Source organism: Eubalaena glacialis, chromosome 2, assembly GCF_028564815.1.
Source record: "Eubalaena glacialis isolate mEubGla1 chromosome 2, mEubGla1.1.hap2.+ XY, whole genome shotgun sequence".
Taxonomy (NCBI): Eukaryota; Metazoa; Chordata; class Mammalia; order Artiodactyla; family Balaenidae; genus Eubalaena; species Eubalaena glacialis.
The window spans coordinates 128484474-128500118 of record NC_083717.1 but is presented as its reverse complement, the minus strand read 5'-3'; the positions used below and the strand labels follow the sequence as shown (position 1 = coordinate 128500118).

The following is a 15645-nucleotide window of genomic DNA, read 5'->3' as shown; positions in this document are numbered from 1 at the left end:
CTCTTGCACTGTTGGTGGGAATGTAAATTGATACAACCACTATGGAGAACAGTATGGAGGTTCCTTAAAAAACTAAAAATAGAACTACCATATGACCCAGCAATCCCCTGCTGGGCATATACCCTGAGAAAACCACAATTCAAAAAGAGTCATGTACTACAATGTTCATTGCAGCACTATTTACAATAGCCAGGACATGGAAGCAACCTAAGTGTCCATCGACAGATGAATGGATAAAGAAGATGTGGCACATATATACAATGGAATATTACTCAGCCATAAAAAGAAACGAAATTGAGTTGTTTGTAGTGAGGTGGATGGACCTAGAGTCTGTCATACAGAGTGAAGTAAGCCAGAAAGAGAAAAACAAATACCGTATGCTAACACGTATATATGGAATCTAAAAAAAAAAAAAAGGTTCTGAAGAACCTAGGGGCAGGACAGGAATAAAGATGCAGATGGAGAGAATGGACTTGAGGACATGGGGAGGGGGAAGGGTAAGCTGGGACGAAGTGAGAGTGGCAATGACACATATACACTATCAAATGTAAAATAGATAGCTAGTGGGAAGCAGCCGCATAGCACAGGGAGATCAGCTCGGTGCTTCGTGACCACCTAGAGGGGTGGGATAGGAAGTGTGGGAGGGAGACTCAAGAGGGAGGGTATATGGGGATATATGTATACGTATAGCTGATTCACTTTGTTATACAGCAGAAACTAACACAACACTGTAAAGCAATATACTCCAATAAAAATGTTTAAAAAAAATGGATGAGAATGACACAGCACATAAAGTAGTCACCATTAAAAATGTGTAAGATTGAAAAATTCTTATTATTTTTAAAAAAATAGTCTATCTACAAATACTGAGATAATCAAGGATTTGGCAGAGTTGATATCATTTCAGGCAGAGAACAGAGAATTTAATAGTCATCTCTTCTTCTCCTTTCCCTATCTCAGCCTTGAGTTTTAAGAAATTATTTAAATTAACTTCAAAATGTTCTTGTAGACATTAATAAACTCTGACCATACCAATGAATTCCAAAGACATCATTGTTTCCATGGTAACTAATGCACTTCAAAAGGGGAGAAAACAGAAAGCAAGACTAAAACCCAGGAAAAAAATGAAATAAAGTGGTATACACAAGGCATAACATTTCTCCTTTGCATTTATGGAACACTTTCTAATTTCAGACTCTGAGTGCCAGAAGGATCTCAGAGGTCATCAAATCCACATCCTACTGGAAGCCGGGATTCCTTTTACAATGCAGCTATACAGTGGCTGTCCTCCAACTGCTTACAGAGCTCTCTGCTGGAAAGTTCTCACTCATTCACTTGCAAAGATTACTGAGCACCTGTCTTGCTCTGCAGGTTAAGAGATGATTAAGACATTCTACCTCCTTTTTCAAATTTTTGCTGTTTAGAAGGCAAATAACTAAAACGGGTGAAAAAGGAGGGCTATAATAAAGATATAGGAAGAGTCAAAAAATAATAGAGGGAGTATGCATTTCCAATGACTTTCATTTCCACTCCTCTTCAGCCCCGCACACCCATGAGCAACCATATCCTGTACCTTGTCGTGACCCAGGACTGCTCCGACTCTGGAAACTTACACTCCGACATCCACTTTCATGTCACAAACAGCTCCTTTACTCCATAACTAATCCTGCACTAGTCCTATGAGCCTTATGCAGCCCAAGATCCTTCACCTGCAATACTTCCTCACAATACTTCCTTGCTGACAGCCTCAACTTTTATCCTTCAGTGGCACCCACCTAACAAAAGTCTGGCTTCTGCTCTTTTAAAAACTTTCCTCTCAAGGATTTCATGATGCTTTAGAGTGAGCTGGACACATGCCTCCACCCTCATCTTACAGAATGAGAAGCTAAGCATTCACTTAAATGCTGATAGAATGGCTATTATCCTGACCTTGAAGTGGCAGTAAGAAGGATTATGAATTATTTGTTCTCATAATTTTTGGTGGATAGCTCTCTCTAACTTTTTGCTGATTTATAGTTTAAAATCTCATATAAGTAACCTTATTTAGTTATCTGAGTAGGCATTACTTGCATCTAGTTTATCTTGGAGGGCATAATAGGAAATAATACTGTTCAACTAAGTGCTTCATTGAGACAGTTTTCTATCTGAAATGGGCATTTGGTTACCATTGCTTTAAAATTTTTCCAAGCTAAACTTCAAACATAGAACACCATGGGGGGTTTTATCACTCATTTATCCTCATATAAAATCAGGCCCTCAAACATTTTCCAACTCTGCTAGTGAGAATACCCTCAGATCATCTAGGAGGTAAGCACACAGGCATCATCTTTACCAGGGTCCTCAATTTTCATAAGGGCATGTTGATCCATCCAGAGCTCCATGGCTTACTAACTGTGTACAGGTCTGCACTAACTGGCAAGGGAGAACAGGTGCTTGTTGAAGAGGATAACCTCAACTCCACTACTTTACAATTTTATGCTTTTCAGAAGCTCCCCTGAGATAAAAACATTTACAAAAGCTTCCCTGAGAGTCTATTCATTCTAATACATCATTGGTTCTTATACTGCATCATGCTCTCATTGAAGAACTCTCTCCATACCAAAACAAACACAAAGTATACAATTTGGTGGGGATGGGGAAGGAGAGAGAATCATGAGACCCTCTGAAGCTAATCCCTGGCTACAGTCTAAAAAGCTCTGCTCTAGGCACAAAAACAGACATACGGATCAATGGAACAGAATAGAGAGGCCAGAAATAAAATCACACACCTAGAGTCAATTAATCTTTCACAAAGGAAGCAAGAATGTACAATGACAGTCTAGTCAGCAAATGGTGTTGGGAAAGCTGGACAACTACATGTAAATCAACGAAGTTAAAACATACCCTCACATCATATACAAAAATGAACTCAAAATGGCTTAAAGACAAATATAAGACATCACACCATAAAACTCCTAGAAGAGAACATAGGTAAAACATTCTCTGACATAAACTGTAGCAATGTTTTCTTAGGTCAGTCTCCTAAGGCAAAAGAAATAAAAGGAAAAATAAACAAATGGGACCTAATCAAACTTACAAGCTTTTGCACAGCAAAGGAAACCATAAACAAAATGAAAAGACAACCTATGGACTGGGAGAAAATATTTGCACATGATACAACTGACAAGAGCTTAATTTCCAAAATATACAAACAGCTCATACAACTCAACAACAAAAAACCAAACAACCCAATCAAAAAATGGGCAGAAGACCTAAATAGACATTTCTCCAAAGAAGACATACAGACGGCCAAGAGGCACATGAAAAGATGCTCAACATCGTTAATTATTAGAGAAATGCAAATCAAAACTAACAAAGAGATACCATCACAGAATGCCCATCATTAAAAAGTCTTCATATAACAAATGCTGGAGAGGGTGTGGAGAAAAAGGAACTCTCCTATACTGTTGGTGGGAATGTAAGTTGGTGCAGCCACTATGGAGAACAGTATGAACGTTCCTCAAAAACTAAAAATAGAGTTGCTGTATGATCCAGCAATCCTACTCCTGGCCATATATCTGGACAAAACTGTAATTCAAAAAATACACACACCCCAATGTTCATAGCAGCACTATTTACAATAGCCAAGACATGGAAACAACCTAAATGTCCATCGACAGATGAATGGATAAAGACGATGTGGTATATATATACAATTGAATATTACTCAGCCATCAAAAAGAATGAAATAATGCCATTTGCGCCTACATGGATGGACCTAGAGATTATCATACTAAGTAAAATAAGTCAGAAAGAGAAAGAAAAATGCTATATAATATCACTTATATGTGGAATCTAAAGTATGACACAAATGAACTTATCTGTGAAACAGAAACAGAGTCACAGACATAGAGTACAGACTTGTGATTGTGGGGGTGTGGTTTGGATTGGGAGTTTGGGGTTAGCAGATGCAAACTATTATATATAGAGTGGATAAACAACAAGCTCCTACTGTATAGCACAGGGAACTATACTCAATATCCTGTAATAAACCATCATGGAAAATAAAAATAAAAACAAAAAGCTCTGCTCTATAAGCTCAAAAATCTAACGCTGAATTAAGCAAGGCCACTAGGAGCCATAGAGATGGAAGCATCACGTTGGCTTCTTACTGAAATGCTTGTTCTAAACCACTCTCTAGCACAAGTCCACTTGATTTTGATGAGGCACACTAGGAGGAAGAACCCTCTATTTATGGTTACAAAGGTGACAAAAATGTGTTCATTACATACAGGGTTTCTTTTATTTCTGAGGACCTAGAGAGTTATGCCTCTCTTCTCTCACCTCTGCTTCTCTTGAGCATCAAGCTTTTTTTTAAAAATTTTATTGAAGTATAGTTGGTTTACAATGTTGTGTTAATTTCTTCTATATAGCAAAGTGACTCAGTTATACATACATACATATACATATATATATATTCTTTTTCATATTCTTTTCCATTATGGTTTATCACAAGATATTGAATATAGTTCCCTGTCCTATACAGTATGACCTTGTTGTTTATCCATCCTGTATGTAATAGTTTGCATCTGCTAATCCCAAACACCTGTTCCTTCCCTCCCCTACCCCCCCACCCCCTTGGCAACCACGAGTCTGTTCTCTATGTCTTTGAGTCTGTTTTTGTTTCGTAGATATCTTGATGTGTATTGTACTTTAGATTCCACATATAAGTGATATCATATGGTATTTATCTTTCCCTTTCTGAGTTACTTCGCTTAGTATGATAATCTCTAGGTCCATCCATGTAGGCGCAAATGGCATTATTTCATTCTTTTTGATGGCTGAGTAATATTCCATTGTATATATGCACCATATCTTCTTTATCCATTCATCTGTCGATGGACATTTAGGTTGCTTCCATGTCTTGGCTATTGTAAATAGTGCTTCAAGCTCTTTTTTTTAACCTCATGGAAATGGACAGTTTTATAATGGTCCTATGTTTCTTTCCCCGTGGCTGCTGGAAAATTCATGGCATACTTCTAGCATGTATTTAAGTCCCCTAATGGCATGCAAGTTATTTACAGACTTCACTTCTGACTCCATCTCTTATTTTTATATTTTTTATTTTTTTGCCATTTTTGTATACAAAATTCTTAGATACTTTCAAGAAAATGGTGAGTTACAAATGAGTTAAACTGTAGAAGACAGAAGGAAAAAGTTATCTTTTTCACCTGTTTCCCATCAGTGATCTGTTCAAGTGTATCTACCTAAATAATTTCTTAAAATTCTCTTATTATTTTTTCTTCAGTGATAGCTACAAATAGTTGAGAAAGGTAGTACTTGTTCAGAAAATTCATGCCTTAAGGATGTTTTAGAATTCTCCTTGATTAATATAACATGCATACATGTTTGCACCTATATGTGTGTTTTTAGAGTAACCATTAAAATGAAGTAGGGTGTTCATACAGATTTCTGCACAGAACTAAATTAAAATTTGGATTGTATTTCTCAATGATTTGCTTTTTCAGTTAGAAGTGTTTCAGATTTTTGCAACAATGAAGGTGTAAATGCTTACAGGCACGTGGACTTTTCGAAACATCTCAGCTCCCTTATGTGCGTCCATCAACGCAATGTCCTGGGGTGTGGAGACAATCACAGCTCCTAACCAAAAGAAAACAAAAAGACAGCAAAATGATGCTATCATATAATTCCTTATGGAAAGATTACTTCCAAAATTATGTTGATTACACACTAAAAGAGTCTACTATATTAACTATTTAGGTAATTTGTATAAATTTCACATATATGAATGGGAAAGACAAGGAAATGTCTACTTTGCTCTTGCCTATTTTTGACTCCTCACTCTTAAAATTACAACTGACCTGTGATTCAAGATCACAGCTATATCATCAGAACCTTCCTCCTTTCCAGACAATGTGCTACGTAAAAGATGCACAAGGTAGGCTTCACTTTCAAGAACCTAACACCCTACTTGGGGAGACCCAAAAATAAGGATTCAACACAATGTGCTAAGCATTTTAATAAAGGTAGGCCTAGGGTGTTATGGAGTTATAAAACAAGAATAAAGGAAAGGTAACTAATTCAATCTAGGGGAGAGGATAGCGAAGGTGATAATGGATAGGGTCAGGAAGCAGGTGATAAGAAGAAATAGGGCAAAGTTTCCAGAAAGAAGTGATACCTAAGCTGAGCTCTAAAAGTTAGTATTACAGAAAACTCACTAGTGTGGAATACACTGTGGAGAATAGTTTGGTGGGGTAAAACTAGGAGCTGTGGCAGAAATTCAGATGCAAAACAGTGGTAGCCTGAACTAAGGCAGCACTGAAAGTAGATGGAGATGGAGGCTTTCCTGGGTCTCCACTATTATCTCACAGAAACCAGATGGTTTTGAGAGTTTTGAGGGAAAGGGCAGTACAATTTTTTCTGTAAGTGGAAACACCAGAGACCTGGTTATGATTTGTAGGCCCTATGAATTTCTTAAGTTTTGTGGTTTCTTCTAGATGATAAACTGAAAAAAATGAACATATCCCAGATCACCTGGATGACCATCATCTGATAACTAAATATACACTGCCATGACATTTCAGCATCCAAACCATCAAATTGGCAGTTCTTTGTCACAGCTGATGAGAACAGAGGTATAATTAACAATAAAGAACTGATGGCACCAAGTGAAGAGCAAATGATACTATTAAAGAGTACTGTCAGAAGGGATAGTTTGAAAAAGTAAGAATAGAGGAAAGTGGAAGCGGAACCAAGTTCTCACAAAGCATGTAGCAACACAGGCACGCCAAACTCAGAAGAACTGTGCAATAACATCTTTAACGTCTTTTTTAACATCTTTATTGGAGTATAATTGCTTTACAATGGTGTGTTAGTTTCTGCTTTATAACAAAGTGAATCAGCTATACGTATACATATATCCCCATATCTCCTCCTTCTTGCGTCTCCCTCCCTCCCACCCTCCCTATCCCATCCCTCTAGGTGGTCACGAAGCACCGAGCTGATCTCCTGGTGCTATGCGGCTACTTCCCAAAACTGTAAAATCAGTTTTACGTTTGGTAGTGTATATATGTCCATGCCACTCTCTCTCTTTGTCCCAGGTTACCTTCCCCCTCCCCGTGTCCTCAAGTCCATTCTCTAGTAGGTCTGTGTCTTTATTCCCGTCCTGCCCCTAGGTTCTTCGTGACCATTTTTTTTTAGATTCCATATATACGTGTTAGCATACGGTATTTGTTTTTCTCTTTCTGGCTTACTTCACTCTGTATGACAGACTCTAGGTCCATCCACATCTCTACAAACAACTCAATTTCGTTTCTTTTTATGGCTGAGTAATATTCCATTGTATATATGTGCCACATCTTCTTTACCCATTCATCTGTCAATGGACACTTAGGTTGTTTCCATGTCCTGGCTATTGTAAACAGAGCTGCAATGAACACTGTGGTACATGACTCTTTTTGAATTATGGTTTTCTCAGGGTATATGCTCAGTAGTGGGATTGCTGGGTCATATGGTAGTTCTATTTTTAGTTTTTTAAGGAACCTCCATACTGTTCTCCATAGTGGCTGTATCAATTTACATTCCCACCAACAGCTGTGCAATAGTATTTAGCTACAAATTCATATTGCAATTGGTATTTTCATTTCAGCAAAAACTTCATCTTTCATACTAATGTCATTAATTTGAATTTTATTGATCTTGTAAGTTTGCTTGAATTTAATTTGTTATTTTTTTAGTTTTTAAAAATTATATAAGAGCTATAAGTTTAAGGAATTTGTGTTTATGCTTAAAGTAGTCTAATAATAAAAATAAGTCTATTTGGGGCATGGGGCAGATTATTTTCCTTTAGAAAGAGGGTCTATTCATTAGTCAAGTTTCAGAAACACTAGCTTTGGAATTCAAACAGAATCAGAATTCAAATTTTTATTCCATAGCTGACTACCGGTGTGACTAGGGCAATAACTTAATCTCTTTGAGATTCAGTTTCTTCATCTACAAAAATGGCATAGTAATACTTAGGTCACAGGGTGCAATAATTTAATGAACTAATGTACATAAGATACTTGACATGATGCCACAGGGTAAACATTCAATAAATGGTAGCTGTGTTGGTAACACCATTTTTATTATCTTTATTATTGTTATTAATAAAAATGTCTTAGAAGTTGCTAGCAAGGTCATTTTCATATTTGCCATCAGGCAGCTCATCCTACTTTTCAATTTGTTCCATGGATCACTACATTCTTCTATTTTGATTTATTCTTCCAAAAAAAAAACAAAAATGAATTAACATTTCTCTTTTCCCTCTTTTAAAGATTGATGGAAATAACTTCTCTGCAAAAGTGTACTCAACTCTACTCTTCACAACCAATGTATTTCCCTAACTTGCCACCTTGTAGATTCTGTTATCATATCCAGGCATTTGGAGGGGAACTAATTCCAGTTCTGCCCCCATCCACCTGTGTGACTAACCTTGGGTAAATAACTCAGAATCACTCAGGTCTCAGTTTCCTTAGCTGTAAAATTAATGCAAGGACAGACAGTCTTCAAGGTCTCAGCTAGCTCCCTGATTATATGATTTAGAATTCCCTTTTAACTACAGTTTCCAAAACCACCCCTGTTCAACCTGACTGCCTCAGTAATCCTATTTAAGCAAGTGTGAAATACTACCTCCTCCAAAAATTATGGCCCCTCAATCTCAGAGTCATTCTCTTCACATGGAAACAAAACCTCCTTGGCTATTTCCTCCAAATTCTCTCATAACTATATACTAGTATGCAGGGAGTTTTCTATTGCATTAGCCCTAAAAAGTACCTTTAGCTTTCATATAATATAAACATTTTTTGTTTGAAACACCCTTCATCCACTATTTGTATTACCACTGCACAATACAGTTTCATGGATGGTTATGATTTTTCTCAATTTTTTATCAAACAAAAGTAATAACACAATGCTGTGCACAAAACAGGCACTTAACAAAGGATCAGGGTTTAAATAATTTTCCTATATTTTCAAATCATTCTAGACTACAACTGTATGAACTCTTAGTTCGTAACTCCTTGAACCAGGAGTCAAAAGCTCTGGATTCTGGTTTTGTTGACTATCCTAATGTACTATATAATCTTGAATAGCTCACTAAATCTAAATACATCTCAATTAACTCCTCTATAAAATGACCCTATTTCCATTGGTCCTATTTAATTTAAAGAGCTGTCTCATTTTTAAAAAAGAATTTAAAACTGTTACAAAAATGCTTGGTGACATTACTTTGATAGCTATAAGACCCCAGAGAGAGGGATTAAAGTGACTTGGTTTCCTCTGTACTTAACCCTAACACAGTATCACAAATAAGCATCTATGCCACCTGAGTTTCTTTGTAATCTAAATAGCACCACTCATATATCATAGTAACTTTTTGACAAGGACAACGAACATCTTCCATGTCCCATCAAATGCTCACAAAACATGTAAACATTCCATTGGAACTACCAGCCACATTTATAAAAGACTTTTGTAAGTTTTTTTTTTCTGAAATATATGTTCTTAGCTAATGACTAAGTCCTTAATCACAACGCAGTCAGTCTTTAGAATGCTCTTCTGAGAAAAAAATTTCTAGCCCTTGTTAAAAAATACAAAAACATAACTGGCTCATGCATAAATCACACCTCTTTTGCTATACCAAATTTTAGTACATCATACAAGCAACCATTTCAGACACCCCTAAAATGACCTCTGGAATTTATAAAGAAATAAAGCCAAACAAAAGACAAACAAAACCTCCAGTAAAATTAATCATTAGCCAAATATGTGCATCACAACACATATTTTTAAATTTTAAAGGAATTATGTCGATTTTTTTCTTGTTAATATATCTCAACTTAAAACATGGTCTCCATATCTGATATTACAGTTTATAGTTCTTGGCTTTCTACTTAATAAATTTTAATTTTTCTCAGGGACCCTGGAACATGAACCAATATGAACTAGCCTAGATTTTCCCCTTTATACCATCACTGATGATGTCACTTCAGTTTGTGATGGTTTGTTAGAAAACTTGTGCTCCCTCTACTGATCATAAGGAATGCTAATAGCAACAAAGAGAATGTTTAGTTTGCAATAAATGGAATTATTTTCTGGGAGTAAAAACACAGTATCATAAAACACCCATCTCAAGAATCCCATGGAGAATTTTCTATCCATTGTCTAGGGTAAATGTCTAAGTCCAAATAATTAAATAATATTGTTTAAATGTTATTTTCCAAGTTGTAATCTGTGTAAAGGCTTTTTATCAGCTGAGATTTACTGTAAGAGGTTAGTTGTCTATCAAATTCTGGCAAATATGTAAACATCCTAAAAAACAATTGTTTTGAGTATTGTCTTAATTGCCAATTCTCTTGAGTACTGAGAGGAAAAAAACTGCATATCTGGATTTGGGTCAGAGTTCAGAGTAGTTAAGCATTGAAAACTGATTATTCCAGATGTTAGGCTGATCGTAATTATACCAGTGTGGAATTACTCAATTATGCCATTCTAAGTCTCCAAGGCATAAATTGTATCTAATTCCCAGGCTTGATTGAGAACTTCAGTGCTGGAACCTAATAAAAATGTACAACAGAAACTGCCCATAATTGTACCTGGATGAGTAATTCTATACAGTCCTTGAGCATGTCAGTGTAAAGTCAACTAAGACCTAAAAGAAGAAATCAACTGCTATTCTTAATGTTCACAGTGCTCTAATATTCACTGCTACTGATGCTCCTTGATTTATTTAAAGATACTTGCAGCAAAAGAAAATAATCATTTTCTGCTAGCTTAACATAAACACAATTGTTTACTGACTATAAAGGAGATTGGTATTTTTTAGCTCTCCCCTGTCATTCTCCTCTACAACTCCCAAACCTCCTGAATTATAAACATTATTTGCTTTAATATCAAGGAATGCCCACTAATATTAGTATCAGATTAACTAAAACATAATTAAAAAGGTAAAGTCACATCAAATGTACCCACAGACTGTGTTTCAACAGGGAAAATAAGTAATTCTTTCATGAGTCACTGTTTTGGACTCTATGCTCCACTCCAGCAGAGGAGAGAGAGAATTGACTATAGTCACAAAGGGGATATGCTTTATTAATTTAAAGATCAATCATTATTTTGCTCACTTTAGAAATGAATTTTGTTATAGGAAATTATGTCAATTGATGCCAAAAAGAATTATAAAACACAATAATTAGTGGAAAGCACAGTATTTCAAAGTCACTGGTGAGAGAGAGCACTTGCACTTTGGAACTTAATTAAGAATTCAAGTTTGTCAAAGGAATCTGGATGCGTATCTGCTGTTTAGGGATAAAGACTGGCTCTTCAATAATGGAGTCTACAGGCTTCCAATCACCTCACCTTAATGATGCTAACAAAGAATTCACCAGGGGATCCAGACTACATTCACTGTGAACCACTGGGGACAGGTGAAGCTTCTGGAGATTCTAAAGAGCTTGGGCTGGAACCAAACAGTTCTCTTATGCTCACACTTCGCTCTCTCTCTCTCACTCTCTTTCATTCTCATCCTCCCCCCACTTCCGATATTTCCAGTAAAGTTAAGATAAAATCCTGGCTTCTCTTCAGTCTTGAATCCATCATTATGTTGATCAGTAAACACCTAGGGGAGCCTACTTGTTGTACACGTATTTCTCTGCAACTCAGAGGACTCTTTTGCTCTTCTGTGAGCATCTGTTCATGTTGGGCTCTTAGATTTAATACTTTGTATTTCAAATTCTGTTAGATGCACATAAAGCTCAGCCTGTCCATGCTCACAGTGAGCTACCACCAAAGGCTGTTTGTTTAATAATGAAACACATTCCTTTTTATACATATTCTTTCTCTAACATAAACTCCAGAGAGGAGAACTGCTATACTATGATTACCTTAACTTTATTTAGCCAGGTGTATTTCAGGAAATAAAGGCTGAGACTTTACATGGAAAAGCTTTGCTCCATTTCCAAATACTGTCATACTTAAGACGTGAAGACATTCTTCAGAGCTACACATCAAACTCTGATCAAATTTCTAACATCTATGACAAAGTGCAAAAATTTTTAAATGATAGACTGTGGGACTTGTACTTTTTCTACATATAAATGTTTAATAGATTTAAAAGTAGTTTCTAATATGAATCTGACTACCCACTGGCCATTAACTATTCATTGAACTTTAAGATATTAAGGAATTTTAGCTGTCAGACATATTATGAAGAAAATGCCTAGAAATTCTTCAACGACAAAACTGAATGAACTATATCAGAAGCGTCCCATCCAAACACAGCCTAGATAATCAAGGAATTCAAACATCAGATAAGCTGGTCTAGACAAAGTGATTCTGAAAGCTGACTATATAAGAATCATTTGGGAGTTTTTAAAATCCTGGGTCTTTCCATGTCATAGTTCAAAAGTTGTTAATTCTCCAGCTATTTCTTTGAACTGTTAACTAACATACTATAACTTCTACCTATAATATATGTTGACCCAAATACAAGAGCCCTGCTTCTTAAATTTAGATTGGAAACATTGTTGTTCATTAACCAATGGCATTATATCAATATCTGCTTTATAATTTGATTCCCAATCTAACAAGGACTGAAGTTTCAGACTGAGTACCAGGAGTGTCCTTAAAGATAAAACACTGGCCACTAATATGTATAAAATAGATAACTAATAAGAACCTGCTGTATAAAAATAAATAAATAAAATTGTATTAAAAAAAGGGATAAAACATTGGAATACAATTCCTAGTCTTTAACCCTTGGCTACAATTTGTCTAACAACAAAACAAATTTATTTTGGAAAGAATTTTTATAATTTGATGGATAAAACAATAATTCTCTTCCACATCATGCGATTCTTTGCCAAATATCCATTAATTATAATCTGCCCAACATTTGCATGGAAAGACACCTGGAAGAAGTCCAAAATTGACTGTCTCCTTTAAAGTTTCACACTACAAACTGAAAACATAATGAAGATCTACTATCTCTGAATACCAGGAAAAGCTATGACTTAAGTCTACCACCTATTAGGTACAAGCATGTTTCAAGCTTTACAATTTGAGGTAATTATAAATTATAAAATGTAGGGGAAAAATAGCACAAAAGTCCGAAGTAGCCAAATATGTCCCATGGTCATTTACTTATTTAACGATGGCAACAGTAAGTTTCTGATTCTCCAAACCCCAGTAGGTTTTCATGTTATAAAAACTACTGTCCAAATTGGCAAAGAGTATTACTGTAAAAGAGATAATTGAGGCCAAGCAAACTGCTGTTGGTGGGGAAAATACTAGTGTGGACTTGTACAGCTTTTTCTCAAGAATCTATCATGAGTGAATAGGAGTTCAGTTAATGTGGCAAAAGGCCCACTGCCTTTCACAAGCAATAAATGCCTTTCACTTTAAATGATGACTGAAATATTAAGGTGGCTTAATTTAAAATTCCCACCCCATCTCATTTAAGTGAATGAGAGGCAGAAAAGCCTCTGGCTTTCCTTCTATCTGTAGAGTCCAGACAGGAAGAAAGGGCATCGCCTCATTTTCATAATGTAATGCCAGTCTGCTAGTGCAGCTTCTCTTGAGCCCATGGATATTTAGCATATTGTCTGACTACTCTGCCATATACAGTAGCTTCTCCCTCCCTTAGAAAAGAAATCAAGACAGGACCCACACTAGGCCTACTTGGCTGTTTTCTCTGCCCTCCCCTGGAAGAAAAAGAGAGAGGACCAAGATGGGATCGTGTTGCTCCCCTTGCGAGTGCTCAGTCTTTGTCCCTTCTAAGAACCATTTCCAAAAGTTTTATTCCTGCATCAATCTTTACTTAATAAAGTGAAGGAGAACTTTTTTCATAACTCTACCCTATCAAAATAAACTCTTCTATCCATTACTCCCCACTGCAACAAAATATACTTACATCAGAGTTTATCTCCAATATAAATATTCTATTCATTAATTTGATGACAGTAAAATTTTGCTTTCTGATAGCATGGATTTTCACTAATTTGACTGTACTACTGATATCTGTATTAGCTTCAAACTTTTAGAGGGCAGGAATCTTTGCTTTGTATTTCATCTATTGCAAGTCACTAATTCACAGTTACAATGAAGATCATGAAGAAAAAATAAACTTCTGGTTATTTTCCACTTGCTGTGCTCCACTTCCTTCCTCTCCACCTTCCCCAAGCTCTGCTTCATTCTCTGCCCTGATCAGTGCCCAGGTAGCTGACCTCTGTGGACTGTATCACCTGAGTTTCCTTACCCTCTGGCTTTCAATAAGGATCTGCCAGTAGGAGGTACCAGCGGGACATGAGGCTGTGGGAGGAGAAAGAGGCTCTAGTACTATTAGTACCACACACAACTGCTCCTTCCCTGCCTTGCAGGAGTTCTGCCCTTGGCTCTGTTCCTCTGTGGCCAGAAATCCCAACAGGCAGCCCCTCCTCCATGGCTTCAGCAGTCGCCAGGTCCCACTGACACAGTTCACTCTCTGCCCCTTCAGGCAGAGAGACCGTAAAAATTCCTACTGTCACTAGTCTCTGGGTACTTCACCCTCTCTTGTTGGTTTCCTTAATGCTGCCCACACCTCGGTAACTAGTCCCCTCATTAAACCCACTCTGTTAATTCCTTTAAAGATGTGTCATCTCTTTCCAGCCAGGACCCTGACTAATATAGCACCTTAATATGAATAACTTACTAAAACTCTCCAGTCTCTCAAAAAACAAAAACATGCTTCACGGATTTCATGAGAGGCATAAACTCTTAATTCCAAGAGTTAAAGTCAAATTAAGATAGTCTTCAGATAGTCATACAGAGGATTTTAGTTGAAGCAAAGGAAGGAAGAAAAATATTTTAGGTAACATTTATTAGAATTCAAATACTAGCATAGTGCATATATTTTCAAAATTTCAAGGAACTTATAATGTTCCTCAAAGAAATATTAATCCTCTTCCATTATGGACGAGCAGTTAAGTGTTCAATAATTCCCAAGAGTTCATCACTATTCATTAAAAAAACAAAAAAACAAAAACCTGGAAGTCAACAATGGAATCTACCCAATTCAATATACGGCACCAACTAATTTACAAGTGAAACAAACAACAAGCAAAAACTCAGGAAACTTCAAAAAAAATTAAAAAAAAAAAAAAAAAGAAGTAAGAAAAATAACAAAACAAAACCAGCACTGATAACTCTGGCTTTTTCCCTTGGCAGGTTCAACAAGACAACAGTAAATCCAAAGACTGTAACTGGTTATTTCCCACCCTCTATTCTGTCTCCTTTCCCTCTAGCAATTACTATAACTACAAGGTACTTGCAGTATGTAATGATTCAGTAGTCCATGTAAGCTCAAATTTAAAACATTAGCCACTAATACTACTGTCAACACATTTATCACTATTGTTGCTACACGATTTTAACACAAATAAGAGGATGATTTTTTTTTCTTTAAAGTTTCTTCTTATAATAAGCTTGTCATCTATCCCATGGAACAAAATCGAACACATACAAAGAGTTGCTAATTAGCATTCAGAAAGAAAGTCTTTTTGCTTGTACAGGTCTGCCTCCATGAATTTTGCAAAAGGATGCCTCTTTACAAGTATAAAACACTTAATTTCA

General features: G+C 36.3%; 1 protein-coding gene across 2 annotated transcripts in view; it reads right to left on the bottom strand.

Annotated features, from left to right (window-relative positions):
* The window catches only part of NUBPL (NUBP iron-sulfur cluster assembly factor, mitochondrial), a 252526-nt gene that overhangs the window by 29085 nt on the left and 207796 nt on the right, over window positions 1-15645 (bottom strand). For both annotated transcript variants that reach the window (XM_061182427.1, XM_061182428.1), the window contains exon 8: window positions 5555-5640. In XM_061182427.1, coding sequence (XP_061038410.1) covers window positions 5555-5640 — 86 coding nt within the window. The remainder of the gene's footprint in view (window positions 1-5554; window positions 5641-15645) is intronic.